Below are 16,404 nucleotides of genomic sequence, written 5' to 3'. Positions count from 1 at the left end.
CAAATGGCACCATTGAATGAATGAGGCCAAGCCAAACGCCATCGAAGCGTCGCAGCGCACTCCAGCGCCCACGCGCACGCACACAGACGATAGAGGGATGCATCAACAATTCTAATAGTTAAGGTAATAACATATTTTAATATTGAAAATGAGTAGACTATTCCTTTAATGGAACTTTAATCAATGAAATGGTACATTAAGTTTACCAGTGCTACTAAATGCATAAACTGACCTGGAAACCCCAAGCCTTCCCACACCAGGCAACCTAGTATGAAGAGTACGGCCGCGTTCATTGTGTCGTCTATCTACCGCTGTCTGCAGGATGACTCTCACGTTCCAAAGCAGCCAGTAATCTGCAATGAGAAAAGATGTTGAACATCCCTTTCTTTATTAGATATAAGGGGCTTGGATGCAACCTTATTCAAGTACAAGTTTATGTATATTCAAGACTTTATGTGTTTACACTATGAGGTTCACTCCAATTTGCGTTATTAATGGTATGGGACACAAGTAACAGTCCTTCTGAATATTATTCTTATGGAAACAAAGTTGAAATGATTGTTCTCCTATTCTAGTGGCCTTCAAAGTCATTGTGTATGCCATATGAAACACACCATTAATCTTATCCTCCTGAACAAAAGCAATTGAAAGAATAGTAAAGCCTGTTCCAGCAGGAGTTGTATGTCAGAAAAATGTCATCACAGTAAATCAGCTGGTGTCATATATGCACATTATTCCAGGCAGCTAACTACAAGTTCACACCTGAAAACGTGGTATGACTGCATTAGTATTACACCTCTGTCTTTTCTACCCCTTAGTCAAGGTCACTTTAATAGGATTGGGTGCCATTGCACACGGTGCTTTAATAGGCATGACAAAGCTGATTAACTGGACGCTTCTGATCAGAGGGACGGGGTACACGGTTTGTATTTCACACCCACAACTTACTTCACATTCTTTCAATGGGGTGTGTAGTTATTGTGCAAAACGCATCAATCAATGACTTTTTATACATGGATATGCTTTGTATGGATATTGCCGGTCATGTAACAAACTGAAATATTCATTTTATGATTAAACACTCAAATAAATGCACAGCCACAGTGTTTTGTCAGGCCCACGCAGCTTTTAAGTGTGAAGTCTACCCACGGAAAAGAAAAAAACACCAATGAGATCTCGTTCTCGCAGTTGTTTCTATAAGATAGCTATGAGGTTACACAAAGAACAAATTGAAATTCAAGTTTCCAGCTTCTTCTGAGAAAAGCCACCAAATAGCTTCAGGGGTTTACACTGTATAAAAATTCCGTAGAAATTTGCAGCTGGGTTGCCGGTAACTTACCGTAGATTTAAATTTATGTTATTACTGGCAACATTTTGTTCAATGAACATTTGACATTTACAAGTCTTTGTCTTTACAGAATAAAACTAGAAAAACAGCATCAAGCAAAACATTCTGGGAAACAAAATCTGAAGCAAAAAACAGAAAAAGTTTGATGATTATTTTTGGTTCCCAGAATGCTTTGCATGAGGCTGTTATTGTAGTTTTATTCTGTAAAGATAAAGACTTGTTAATATTTAAAATGTATTTAACTTTGAACAAACTCTTGCCAGTAAATAACATACACTTAAATCTACGGTAGTTTACCAGCAACTCAGCTGCAATATATTGTAATTTCTACGGATTTTTTTACAGTGTACATTAGCATATTATATCAAAGTCTGCAATCAAAAGAAATTTTAATTTGAACTCAAATATTATTAACAAACTATCTGAGCTATTTACATAAATCTATATTGATAGTTACATCGACCCAAGGGTGGAAATGGCTCTGGGAGGACTATAGCTAGGGACATATTTATATGTTTTCAAAGCACAGATGCAGAAAATTACTATATTTATGTATGAAATTTGCATACCGTTTATAGGCTATCCCTCTTGACATTCACTCCATGGACTCAGTCCACCCAAGTCCCCTCCACATCCAGCCGCAGATGAACCATAAATGTTTTTTAAGTTTTGTGACCTCTCAAGCAATAAAATCTGCCCATCTGTGTTAATTTATAATGCCAAAACATGAATTGCTCGTCACTTTATGTGTTAATCTAGGATGCCATTTTATAAACAGCCTAAGGCTAAATTTATGGGTTCCGATATGACAGCGAGGCGTCTACCATGCCTGCAGTCAAAAGCTCTGTCAAAAATGCAGCGGCGCTCCAACTGGCAGTATTCTTGAAGCTATTCTGCAGGTAAAGAAACACAGCAGTGCCAAAACACAAAGGAAAAGCAAACCAGAGACGAAAGCCGTCAACAAAACCCAAACTTCTTCTCGATTCATGGCATCAGAACACCGTTACGTCCGCTTCAGGGAAGAAAATGCATTTAAAACAGATAACCACTGATCTTTGTTTTCATTTGAAGCATACCCATCCATAGGCAAACTACAGTGTATGAAGTGAAGATCTATTAAACAGGCACCCTACTTAAAAGGATGAGGATTAGGATTATGGACAATCTTCGTGCACGCTCCTTAAAAAGAGACTAACTTTACATTTATCTTTAAAGATACATTAAGATGAAATAATTCATCCTATCGCACAAACAACACTGGTTTCATTTCCTTCCCGAGTCTAGACACAACAATTTTGTCTAAACCAATAACATGAATTCGGGAACACGAGGCACATTGGGGAGTGTTAATTCGTGAGACCTGTTTAAAAGGAATCTTTTTTTTTTAATGCCATTTAGCCCGTGGCACAGAAATTACACTTTTTACCCCTGACAAATGAAGTGTACGAAGCGATCAAGAGCTATGGCTTCTGAAGGACGTCTAGTTTTATTTAATTTCTGGAGTGGCATCCTGTTTTTTCACAAGAAAATCTTATCTTATGCAGTTTGTTACATTGCTTTGCAAGTACAGCCTTGTGTGCTACACCGTAAAGTGTCAACACAACACCACTGTTCTAATAACAGGACATTTTAACCTTAACATAAAGCTCCTTTAGTCACAGAATATTACGTACTGACAAGATAATATATTATTCCAAGTGTTTACGTCTCTTAAGTATACACAACAATTTTACATCAGTATTAATGTTATTATACTGATTTGTCACTTTGAACAACAAAACTATTTTAATGAACAGTAACATTATACAACACATTTTTAAACTCTGGAAACCCAAAGCTTCTCTAAGCATTATAATGCTGGTGTTGTTGTTACACCTAAAACTACTTCACTATACAATAGTTGCATACAAATCAGCCGGACATATAAACAAAAAGGCTCACAAACACATTACGACTGGAAGTGTCTTGCTTTTTAAGTTTCTTGAGTTTTATTTTTTCGAAAAAACTTTACAAAAAGGTTGTATTTGTTGTAATGCATTAGGTAACATGAACTAACAATGAATAATACATTTATAAATCTTAGTTCAAGCTGAATTTAGCATTTACTAATACATTTTTACATTATTAAAATATGTATTTATTAACACTATAGTTAAAGAAAAAACACCACAGTTTTTCAATATTTTACTAGGTTCTTACCTCAACCAAGACGAACCAACACACACCTATCTTTTTTCAATCCGTGCACTTCCAATCCCTGCACAGCACCTCGCAAATGCGTCAGCATTTAGCCTAGCCGCATTCATTCCCATGGCTCCAAACAGGGATGAATTTAGAAGCCACTAAACACTTCCATGTTTTCCCTATTTAAAGACTGTTACATGAGTAGTTACACGAGTAAGTATGGTGGCACAAAATAAAACTTTTGTTTGGAGCCATTAGAATGAATGGGGCTAGGCTAAATGCTAACGCATTAAAGAAACGCTGTACAAATATTAAAAGTGCACGCATTGAAAAAAGATAGGTATGTATTAATTAGTCTAAGTTGAGGTAAGGCCATAGTAAAATATTGAAAACCGGTGGTGTTTTCCTTTAATGCACAATAAACTGACATGAACAACTGGATTGACATCAACTACCATTAACAAAGATTAATAAATGCTGAAAAACTGCATTGCTCATTGTAAGTTCATGCATTTACTTATGCTACCAAATGAGGAGCTCAGATGCAAAAGCTGTTAAATGCCACGTCCGTCAAAAATAAGATTTATAATAATGATATTTACAGAATGCTCTCGGCATGTATTATATGTTTGTCGAATACCTTGCCTCAGGTCATTCAGAAATAATGCTTTGTTGGCAGAATTATCTAAACGGCACAACTTTTTTAGCAAAGTCCTCTAAGCGCACACAAGATGAACTGGATGAACGACTGTGGATCACATTCAAACGTGGGTCCCTTATGAGTACTTGGACCTAAATGGCTATAACCCGAATGTGGCATGGATCACAGCGCCCACTAATATGTGGTTCGTTTTTTTTCATTTTTACATTCTGACTTTCATTATTTGCAATTTTCTAGTTCATCTTTAGTGATTTTGCAATTGTTTACTATGTCTTGTCCAAAGAAGTGAATGCTTTTTACAATTGAAGATTTTGTCAGCTTCAAAGCCTGTATGCACTTAGAGGGTTTTGCTGTGAAATGATTTGTTAAAAAACACATTTATAATTAAAATTAATAAAGTGACATCTGTGAAAATAAGTCATTTCAATTACTGACTATTAATCTTTCCATTGTCATTAAAGTAAAATGACTAAACCTAAACATAGCCTGATAAAAAAAATGCTTGTAATTTACAAGAAAACATGTTGGACGCATTAGAGGGTTTCACATCTGAACTCCTAAATTACAACCAGGTTTTCTTTATTTTGAAAACTGATTAAGTTTAGCATCTGCTTACAGCACACAAAAAAAATGAAAGCCTAAAGACAAACAGTTCAATATTGGTATGTTTTTTTAATACATGCCAATACAACAACTTTAAATTTGGCGGAGATAGTGAGAAATAGAGACTGTGTGAAAGTTTTTCAATAGTGCATTACCTTAACTTTAAAGTAAAACCTGTTAGTGGTCCCCATATTAGTTTGTGACAAACCTATTATTTTTAACAATTACTCATCTCTATACACTACACACCAGTGATAAGAATGAATGTTTAACATGTGACTGTGAAACATTAGGATTGAATTTTTTTTCGATAAGCTGATTAATTTTAGTTGGAGCATGACATTACAGCATTATATAAGCTTATGCAATTCTATGTAGTACACTTTAGTAGTATGCAAAATATCATACATACATAGTATATCTGCCTTGCTTAGTAGCCTATTTATTCATAAATACGTTACTAATTTAGTTACAAACGTTTTCATGGGTCCCTCGCTGTCCATAATGTAACTGTACAGTACATCACGTGCAGCCATGCATACGAAAGCGCATCTCTTTATCAATTATAAGCTCTAGTTTTAAAATCACAAATTGTTTGAAGTCACGTGGCATGGCGGCAAAAGAGAACAAAGCTTTAAAAGATCATAAAATGCCTCAACATTTTCCTGAGCTAATTTGTTCTTTTCCGTTTAAATACAAGGAAAAAGCGTCGTCCCGTTATTCAATGGAAAACCGGTGCGAGTTTGTTCAACTTGTTGGATTCCGGAGACTTCAAAGCACAAACGTGATAAACTCTTTAACTCGTGCAAGTCTTGCTATTAAAACTCTAGTCACATGACGATGTGCATCAACAGAAGCATTCTTGCAGCTCCTCCATTCAGAGCCGCCTGGGTAAGAGGCAGTAAAGTGATGATAATGCTCACTTACCCCCTATGCGCTGAGTCCCTGCTCCGCGGCGATTTCTCCAAGAGTCAGATTCGCGTGCCCTTCTCACGTTGTGCTTTTATAAACCTATACCATGGAGCCAGCCCAAGTGTGTGTGATTGATAGAGAGAGAGAGAGAGAGAGAGAGAGAGAGAGAGAGAGAGAGAGAGAGAGCGAAAGAGAGAGAGAGATTGATGGAGCAGCGAGCGAGCGACCCCCGGTCAGTAGTCCACAATTAATAATACTGAGGCGAGAGCTCCTCCTGTTGATAGGAGTCGTTAAAGTCCCGTCCAATACCTCATGGGCCTACATTAGAAATAAATTCAATATTTGTTTTATTATTTTACCTCGTCCTTTTTATAAGAGACACAGTTACACACGTGCAGTGCATTGCATACGTTTGTTTGATTATTATTATTTTTTTGGACATGCAAACAAGTCTCCACATGTGTTTTGATTTGCAACCGATACCCATGTGTCTCATTACACAAAATTCATAATTAGTGTTTCCTTTTAGGCAACAAAGTCACAATAAACTGTAGGGTGTCAAACAGGTTGTATCATGCCTCGCTAAACACCTTCAAATTGAAAAAAGTGCACTAGTTAATGATTCCACTTACCCAGCACATTCTCATCTTTTAAACTTTCTGACCCTGTAAACAGATTTGAATCTTCAGGGGCACTGCTGCTAGACATAAAGCTGTACTGGGGCACAGGCAGCATTTTTTTTCTATGACTTTTTTCTTACAAGCCAGCTGCGTGCAAAAGTGTGCAAAACAATATCCCTCTGGAAAAAAACAATAAAACCATTACAGAAATTCCTAATGGTTTCCATTAAAATACCAGTAGGAACCATTAGCTTTTACCATTAAAACCACAACAAAATTCCTTTTTGTAGTGTGTTTTGGCACATAATCCATTAGGATTTAATGGCCCCACCAATATAACCCAACACATACCAGTAGAGACCAACAGAGACCCATAGAGACCATTTTAGTTTCCACTACAACCAATAAAATTCCCATTAAATCCAATAGAATTTCTGTGATTGTGTCTATTAATTTTTTAGCAGGGTAAACTATACAAATTTCCTTTGCAACCCACTATTGTTACACTGCAACAACTACTGGGAACGATAAACATGTATTTTAATGCTATAAGTGAATGGGGCTCACAAACGGTTTGGTTATAAGCATTCCTCAAAATATCTTCCTTTGTGTTCATCTGATCAAAGACATTTATACAGGTTTGTAACAACATGAAAGTGAGTACATGAAGACAGTATTTTCTTTTTTGGGTGAACTATCCCTTTAATATACTGAGACTCCTGTTGAGAAGCATAACTTTTTAATTTGGATTTTTTTTGCCATGTATGCAAGGCTGCATTATAAGACTTGTGCAACCAACACCCATGTGTCTCATTAAAAGTGTTTCTCTAAGGCATAACATGCCTCGCTTTAACACCTTTAAATTGAAAAAGTGTTCATGTTAATGTTTCCACTTACCCAACGCACGCATCTTCGCTTGGAACGTCCTGACACTGTCAAAGGATTTGCATCTGCATCTCCAAAATTTAAATGCAGTGCGCTTGATGGCGCCATCACAGCAATCTAACGACCCATTAACCTGGTAGGCTACTGTGTAGGCTACAATAGGCCAAAATGAACCCATTAATTGTAGCCTACGTTTCACAGTGGTCGTGTTTTACGTGATCTTACTGGTTCAACTGTTTTGAAAAGTGGTCAAAATTGCTTTATTTCAGAACAAATACGCAATTTTTGTACACGTAATTTATATTTAAGAACAAGGCTGGACTGCGTTAGCAATACGCACACACGCACGCACGCACTAGTCTCTCGCGCCGAACGAATTTCCTCGCTTTGGCACAAGATGGCGCCCCAGCCCTTGGTTGTGTGGCACTCAGTGAATTTAGTCATTCGTTTTCATTGACTGACTCCTTAAGTGAAATCATGTAGGAAATGAGTAAAAAGGGTTAAGTGGGCGGGCACAGCCAACGGTCTCAAAAAAGTCTATCTAAAGATATTTCTGAAAAACGAGACGTGTACTTCTTCAATAATCTGTACCAAGAACTGCACGCATTATATGCTGTTATCAAAGACCCGCCTACATCGGGATACAATTGGTCAGAAATTGATCGTGGGCTCCTCCTTTATAATGTGATTGGTTGTCAAAAGTTAAAATTATAACGCCGACGGCATCTCGGACTCCGGAGTTACAGCTTGCATGTACACAGTTGCGTCAACAAGGTAATGCACGCGTTACATCCCGAATAAATAAAGATACATGTAAATCGAAATTTGAATACACCAAAAAAGGACAGTTGTCCAAAAAGAGAGATCCCCAACAGAACTAATGGTAAGAAATTTCAACTTTTCTTAGTTTGTCAAAATAACCCACTTCTTGTTCATATGTTTGATAGCACGTTGTTAAACTAACCCAGTAGACGTTGTACATATTGCAATATAAAATGTATAAAAATACACTACAAGAAGAGTTGTATTGATGTAACTTTATATAAAAGTACACAGTCATGTGGTTAATCTAATAATCTCCATTTTTACAATTTATGACATCTCAGAAACTGAGGTTCCAGATGTAAATGAATCTGCTAAAATGTGTTACAAAGATCATAATTGTGTTCCTGTCTGGAACAAACAGTAAACAATTTCTTCATGTAGTGCGTCATTGTGATGGGCACATGTGTCACAAGTTATTGGTATATTTGTTCTGATACTTTGGTACTGAGCCTGCTAATGAAAGTGAACCTGATGTTCTCTATTGGTCTAAACAGAAGTAACTTATTTCCAAGAATTGTGTTTCCCTAAGGAAACAAAGTCACAGGCACAGTTGTACTTGCCAACAAGGCTGTAAACAGCCTTGCTTGTGACTTCTGTTATGCATAATCAAATAAAAAGCACATTCAAGCAGTATGATCATGTTTATACATAGCACAAACTATGCATGTGAGCAGTAGCATATGTTTGCATCAAGCACAGATATGTATGCTAGTTGTACTTGAATGGATTATTAAGGCTTAAGCCAATTATTGTATAATTTACTATACTTTAATATTTCAGCGGTATTAGAATATATTTGCAGTTGTTCAAATGACTGCATGGTTAACAGAGAGACTTTATCTGTTATGAAATATATATCTATGCTGTATGTTAAGTGTAAATACAGAGTGCATGATGTGTATTTATGCCCTGGTGTAATTTTAGAGAGGAAGACTGCAGTGGGGATCTCTGACGTTTCGACCTTTCTTATTATCATAAGACGTAATGTTATCATGTTCCAGAGCAGAGTTAAAGGAATAGTCTACTCATTTTCAATGTTGGAATGTGTTGTTGCCTTGGCTGGGAGCTGTTGAGTCATCCCTCTGTCGTCTGTGTGTGTGCACGTAAGCACTGGAGCGCGCTGCGACGCTACGATAGCATTTAGCTTAGCCCCATTCATTCAATGGTACCATTTAGAGATAAAGTTAGAAGTGACCAAACACATCAGCGTTTTTCCTGTTTGGGACGAGTGGTTGTGCGAGCAAGTTTGGTGGTACAAAATAAAACACAGCGCTTTTCTAAGCGGATTTAAAAGAGTAACTATATTGTATGGCGTAATAGCACTTTTGGGAGTACTTCGACTCGGCGCAGTAACACCCTCCCTCTCCCATTATGAGAGTGAGAAGGGGAGCAGACTTTTCAGGCGAGTCGAAGTACTCCCAAAAGTGCTATTACGCCATAAAATATAGTTACTCTTTTAAATCCGCTTAGAAAAGCGCTGTGTTTTATTTTGTACCACCAAACTTGCTCGTATAACTACTCGTCTTAAATAGGAAAAACGTTGATGTGTTTGGTCACTTCTAACTTTATCTCTAAATGGTACCATTGAATGAATGGGGCTAAGCTAAATGCTATCGTAGCGTCGCAGCGCGCTCCAGTGCTTACGTGCACACACACAGATGACAGAGGGATGATTCAACAGTTCTTAGTTAAGGTAATAACATATTTTAATATTGAAAATGAGTAGACTATTCCTTTAAGCTTCTATTTACTTAATCTTTGTTTTTAGATGTGATATGAAACGGAGAATCTCAGTAATCTTAACTGTTTTATGCTGAATGACATATGAGACGTGGATGGTGTGCTAGTTTGTTGGTGACCTTTTGCGCGACTCCACCAGTAAAGCAAACGTGGGAAACCTGAGACATTTTTATTTTTTAATGGGCGTCCATTATGGAAGTGCAATTATTTTGCCACTTTTATACTTCAGATAAACAGCAATTTTTGTGTATGATCCATTTGTTATTTAAGCTTGTAAAAGAAGCGCTTGTCTTCAGCTAAAGAAAGTACTAACATGAAGGGCAAGATTTTATTACTTATTTACCAGCTAAAACAAGCGTCATTATTTAGGAATTACTCCTACCGTATACAAAAGAGAAAAATGGTTTCTTTTTCATGCTCAGATTCAGTTATCATTTATGTTTTTTCTTCTGTACTATTTATTCCTATTTGGGTCAGAGGGAGTGCTGAAGCCTGTCCCAGCTCTCTAAGGATAAGGCAAGGATACACCAAGTACAGAAGACCAGTCCAACACAGGGGTAAGATTATGGATTTGATTGCTAAGAGCACACATAGTCACTTTCGGACCGGTAAGTTCTGGTACTACTTTTTATGAATGAGAACTGGGGGCGATTACCAAATAACTAAATGGTCCCCAGTACCATTTTCTTGGAGGCATTTGCACCACCAGTAGGGAAGTGACATATTCACAAGACAGCAATCTGCTTTAAACAATAAGCTTTTGTCCCTATAATGCACATCCGCAACTACCCGCATACTGTTGGCACATTAATAATGTTTTGCAGTAGTAAATGGTAATGGTAGAAAGACAGTATACGCACGCAATACTGGATTACAGCTGAAACGTGCATGAGGAGGACTCGATGCAGAATAACAACATTAAATTGGACGCCAGTTTCATAATAAATCAGGGTTCCCAAGGCCCTATGAAGTTTTTGAAAATATACATTCATAGATACAGGTCATTGAAAGTGCTTGAATATATTTTATGCAAAAGTTTTCTGGGAAAAAATCCATATTATTCCCTGTGTAGTGTAGGATAATATTATAAAAATTCGAGGCTTCGCTTTAAATGCTTATATCTTCTGTATGTGAATGTTGATTCATACCAAAATACTTTTTTGCATAGTTGTGTTTGACACATGAAAATGTCTCGGGTTAAGTATGTAACCGCTGTTCCCTGGGAAGGGAACGAGATGCTGTGTCTCCCTTTCCATACTTCCTGCGTCCCTGTAACGCCGTCTTTGGCAATATTTCAGATAGCGATATACTTCCTGGCTCCCGCGTCACCCTGTCTTTGTCGCTAAGCCTCACCATTGGTTGAATTTGATACACATTCAGACACACTTACCCCTGGAGGCATCCCCAAAGTGTCACTGCAGTGACGCAGCGCAAGTTCCCGTGGAAGGGAACTTTAACATTGTATCTTAAAAAGTGACACGATGTAACTTGCTCTCACTTGAAATGTGTCCCCAAATTGAGTCCTTGAATTTGAGGGTATTGGACCTGGAAAGTCCTTGAAAGGTCCTTGAATTTGAAGTTAACTAAGGTGTGGGAACCCTGTAAATGTATAAAGTAATGTTATGTGATTGCACTACTTGCACAAATTATTGTATTACTGTTGATAAAGCAAAAACTTCATGAAATAAAGCTTGGATATCAGATATGTCGAGTGTTGTAATCAGAGCTTTGTTGTTGTGTGTTGTGGGTTTTGTAATAACGCCTAGATAAACCGTCTATATCAGTATAGTCTGATGACCCTCCTTCTTAGCTTTGCCAAAAATCTGCACTGAGGTCAGACGTAAGCTTTTCAACCAGCTTCAACCATGTTTAGATAATACTAAGATGTTTACCTTATATCGTCATTCATCCCCCCCCAAAAATACAGAGATATGAATTTTGGTCAATATCGCCCAGCACTATTCCTGTAGTGTTAACACGACAAAAATTAGGAAGGTCCACAAATAGTTCAGGTACTATGAAAAGGTTCCCATGGTGTGAACATGCCTACAAATATTAAATATATGCATTGAATGCACATAGAGTATTGTGGATAAAACAGAATCTGTAGAATGCATAAATGTAAATGAACAAATACTCCAGAGTAGTCTTTCATTTATTGAAGTTAAAGTATTAGCAAAATGCACTTGTAGATGGAGTGCGTCGCAGAATATGTCCTGCATGTCACACTGCCGCACATGTCAACATGCCCAACGTATTTTGTTTGTCAGTAGCAGAATCCAGTGCACTTTCTCTCACACACATATATATACACACACACATGCTTAGTCAAACCCACATAAATAGTGTGCATACACGCTCACGGACAAACAGATGCTTTAGTCATACCAGGGAATTTCTTTCATGACTTAAACAATTGAATGGTTCACCGGACCAGTGGCACATTTCTGACTCATAGCTGTGGTTTACTGCCTTGCTGAAAGACAGCATTTGAGATTCGGTCCAAGAATCTTGGCATATTTGTATTCTTGTTACAAACAGACACTGGGACCAACTTCCCTCTTTCCGAACCACAGTCATCGTGCAAATAAAAAATAAAGAAGTGATCCCAGAACAGCTTTAATAAAATGCTCAAGCAGGATGAGCTATGGGAAAGAGTGTGAATCTATCCTCACTGTTGATAGCAACACCATACAGGCTATTCTGTACACCTGCACGGCGCTTCGATTTGTAGTCACCAGATGGTTGAAACGCCCCACTCGACAGGATGCAGAACCTCCAGGCAAAAGCTTTGTGTGTCATCATCTCACTGGAAACCAATGTAAAGGAAAGAGTCTGTTGTCATGGGTGGAAGAAGGGCTTTTTGCAGCTATAGGATTGCACATCTGCTGAGGGAAACCCACCAGGAAAGTCTCAACATGAGCATCAGCCTTTGGATGTAGAGTAGAATTAAACCAGCAGAGCCTGTGGACATAAAAAAGTGTGTATAAATATTTGATACAGTCTGCATGGGTATAAAAAGGTGTCCCATTAATAATTACCTTTTGTACCTTTTCTGTTTATTTTGTAATGTTGACTGCGTTTGACACACGCAACAATTCTGTTACTCCAGTAAGACATAAAAGTAATACAGTAATATAAATATAAATATATTTTCTTTAATCTGTTGGAAAATCAACATTTTAATACTACACTGTAAAGATGCCTTGCTGCACTTAAATATTTAAAGTCATTTCAACTTTTCAGAAGTTGCTATAAATTATAAAAATAAAGTTACATATTAGTAACATATTAAAGGTAGTTTGCGAGATTTTGAAAAATGCTAACTTTAGCCTTCTAGCATTGAAATCACAATCCCACCCTGCATTTAAATTTCCATCCAAAGCCATGCCTCCTCCAAAACACAGCTGTTTACATCTCGTGGAAAAGCAGTGAAGTTACTGATGCACTGTAAAAAATACTTTGCTGCCTTAAAATTTTTTGTTGAACCAACTCGGATTTACAAGTCATTTTAACTTACTATTATTTATCTTGACTAGAGATGAGTTGTTATAACTACAGGTGAGTTGTTATAACTTATAAAATTAAGTTGACTTTTCTTTTTTATCTCTGTTGACATGACTTGTAAATCTGAGTTGATTTAACAAAACATTTTAAGTCAGCAAAGTATTTTTTACAGTGTGTTAATTCTGTATTTTTTTTTTGCTTTTTGCTGATCCAGATGGTTTTTGTCATAGCTTTTTAAAAAAGTGTCTTTCGTTTTGTAGCTCCTGTGAAGGTGCCACTTGTTAATTCAGCAGGAAAGTTTGTTGCAGCTAAATTTTTAAGTTTAAAAAACTTAAAGGAACAGTATGTAGGATTGTGGCCAAAACTGGTACTGGAATCACAAACTTGTGGCTAAAACTGGTACTGCAATCACACAACTGGTGGCCAATACACAACATGACAACAAAAACATCAGTTGAGGGCTGCAACTCCACTTTTTAAATGACAATATCCTGGCCAGACCACTGTTGTCAGTGATATAAGTATTTAAAATGAAAAGGATTTCCTAATGTCTAGTGACATATCAGGGCCATTTTATGATTAATTGATATACATTTCTTACATACTGTTCCTTTAAATTAACAAGTTATTTTAACCTTTTTTGACTAGTGAGGAGTTGTTATGAATTAATAAAAACAAATAATATAATTAAATGGGCTTGTGTAGGTGATTTTAACCGAAACGTTTTTAGTCATGTTGGTTAAAAGTTTCTTCACATCCTGATAGCAATCACAATGTTAAGTTGTCTTAAAGCAAAATAAGAAAAGTCCTGCACACTGTCCACTTGCAAATGAATACGATAAGTTTTATTGCAATGTTTTGATCATTCGATCTTCTTTAGGCATCCCTGAAGTTGATCTTAAGTTGTCTTAAACACCACCGTTTTCGAATATTTTATTATGTTCTAACCTCAACTTAAACAAATTAATACATCCCTGTCTTTTTTCAATGCGTGCACTTGATCTTTGTGCAGCGTGTCGTGAGTGGGTTGGCATTTAGCCTAGCCCCATTCATTCGTTAGGGGCTGGACACACCAAAACTTTTAAACGCGGCGGAAACGCCTTGAGGACGCCAAATGCCAGCTGTTTTTCAGCCGAGCACTTTGGTAGCTCTGATACTTGAGCTGTGAGCCGGTTGGTTGCTGTGGTAATGTCCCGCCTCTCCTCCATTGTGATTGGATGGCCGTGTGAGAACTGACATTGACGAGCGGTGCTTTTTACTCAAAGTTGAATCTCTTTCAACTCTCGACGCTCAGCGCGGATTACCTTCGAGCGCCGGTTTTCAGCGTGGAAAAAAACGCTAGCTGTTGGCTTATTTTAAAAACGCTGAGTTTCCATTGAAATGAATTGAAAACATGCACCGGCCGCGGGCGTAAAAGCGTTGGTGTGCACGCCCCCTTAGGATCCAAACAGGGATGAATTTAGAAGCCACCAAACACTTCCATGTTTACCCTATTTAAAAAATGTTACATGAGTAATTACACGAGTAAGTATGGTGGCACAAAATAATTGGATGAAAAATGAGAACTATATTGTGTGGCGGAAGAGTACTTAGTTTGACCTCTGCGCGCAGTAACATCCATCACTCCTGACATCATCACTCAAATGCTCTTCCAAAAAACAATATAGTTCTTACTTTTTATCTGTGTAACTACTCATGTAACTCATGTCTTTAAATAGGGAAAACATGGAAGTGTTCTTCTAAATTCATCCCTGTTTGGATCCTAAGGAATGAATGGGGCTAGGCTAAATTCTAACACACTCACGACGTGCTGTAAAGATTAAGTGCACACATTAAAAAGATAGTGATGTATTAATTTGTCAAAGTTAAGGTAAGAACATAGTAAAATATTGAAAAACAGTGGTGTTTTTCTTTAATGAATTTTTTTTATAAATGTATGTTTTCTGTGAAAAGGCATAGGACCATAAAATGTATAACTAATGATTGCCCTCGGACTGAATAAAATAATAGGACGAATGCAATTTTATTTAATTTGGCACTTAACTTGACATTGGATGATCAAACAACATGAGTGTGAGTAAATAATAACAAAGTTTTCGCTTTTGGGTGAACTATCCCTTTAAATAATCATTATACAGGAAATTGGCTTCTGTCAGTCGCATAGTTTTCAAACAACACCACAACATAGACTCATAATTCCACAAATGTAGAAGTGGCCTGTGTTTCCTGTGGAGCTGGGAGAAATTCAGACCTTATGTCAATACTTTCCTGCTCTGTTACTCTCCCTCCCTGTTGGGTCATCAAATAACAGGGCTTCACCCCTCTGAGGTCATGACAAGTGAATCTGGTCAGACAGTTTATACAGTAAGCTGTAGTGTGCAGCGGGTGTGAATCTATTTGGGTTGGTCTTGTAAGGGTTATTATTTTACTTTTTCATACTTGAACTATTTTACACTTGGTTTCTTTAGAGCAGGACTGAGAATCAGAGTCAGATCTGTTTTGTATGTGCCTAGGTCAAATGTTGCTTTGAATATGACTATTTGACCTCAACTAACTGGCTTTGACAAAATTGGAAGGTGATGGTCTGTCATGGACAAGTGCTATCTAAAAAGAATTGTTTGTGGGATTGTGTAGACATTAAACCATTTAAACAGTAGTCATTATTTTTATGTTGCTATTGATTATAGCACATCCAACTTGTAGGACGTGAGGTTCAGAAGGGGGACAGAAATAAGTGTCATTTAGAGATAACATGTGCTACGCAACTGAGAAACATGAAGAGGATGTAACCTTAAAGAGCAACTCCGCCCCCTAGTCAAGACGTTCCAGTCTGTAAAAATGAGAGGGTGGGAACTCACCTCTAACAGTTCCCGCCCCGCTCTAAATGAAACCACACTATGGAATGCGCACATTGTCTCGCTCTTACATGTGTATACTCACACACCCTCACGCTTACTCACGTATGTTGACCGAGCTCTATCTCCTTCCTGTTTTTCACAAGTTCCTGCCTTTTACTGACGCTATTGCAGCAGACGGAAAAACTCCCAGGGATCCCTTGTCCAGGAATCCGAGCCAGGAGGGCTGGCCTTGCGAAAGCTGAGAAGAGAGCATAGACATCT

General features: G+C 37.5%; 1 protein-coding gene and 1 long non-coding RNA gene across 4 annotated transcripts in view; both read right to left on the bottom strand.

Annotated features, from left to right (window-relative positions):
* The window catches only part of alpl (alkaline phosphatase, biomineralization associated), a 29,063-nt gene extending 23,186 nt beyond the window's left edge, over nucleotides 1-5,877 (bottom strand). The window contains exons 1-2 of one of the 3 annotated variants that reach the window (XM_055184540.2): nucleotides 5,724-5,877; nucleotides 233-353 (exon numbers count right to left, since the gene is read on the bottom strand). In XM_055184540.2, coding sequence (XP_055040515.1) covers nucleotides 233-293 — 61 coding nt within the window. In that variant the 5' untranslated portion in view covers nucleotides 294-353; nucleotides 5,724-5,877. Of the gene's footprint in view, nucleotides 1-232; nucleotides 354-1,917; nucleotides 2,440-5,723 lie in introns of those variants that run through there. The other 2 variants (XM_073876122.1, XM_073876123.1) reach the window with 2 other exon arrangements.
* Nucleotides 5,878-11,915: 6,038 nt separating this feature from the next.
* On the bottom strand, nucleotides 11,916-16,384 carry LOC129427742 (uncharacterized). Its single transcript, XR_008638723.2, has 2 exons — nucleotides 16,246-16,384; nucleotides 11,916-12,742 (listed from the first exon to the last, which is right to left on the bottom strand). It is a non-coding gene; the product is annotated as an uncharacterized lncRNA (long non-coding RNA).
* Between the last annotated feature and the right edge of the window lie 20 nt (nucleotides 16,385-16,404).

Source organism: Misgurnus anguillicaudatus, chromosome 14 (assembly GCF_027580225.2).
Source record: "Misgurnus anguillicaudatus chromosome 14, ASM2758022v2, whole genome shotgun sequence".
NCBI classification, from domain to species: Eukaryota; Metazoa; Chordata; class Actinopteri; order Cypriniformes; family Cobitidae; genus Misgurnus; species Misgurnus anguillicaudatus.
The sequence above is the reverse complement of the archived record's forward strand: the minus strand, read 5'-3'. Positions and strand labels throughout refer to the sequence as shown.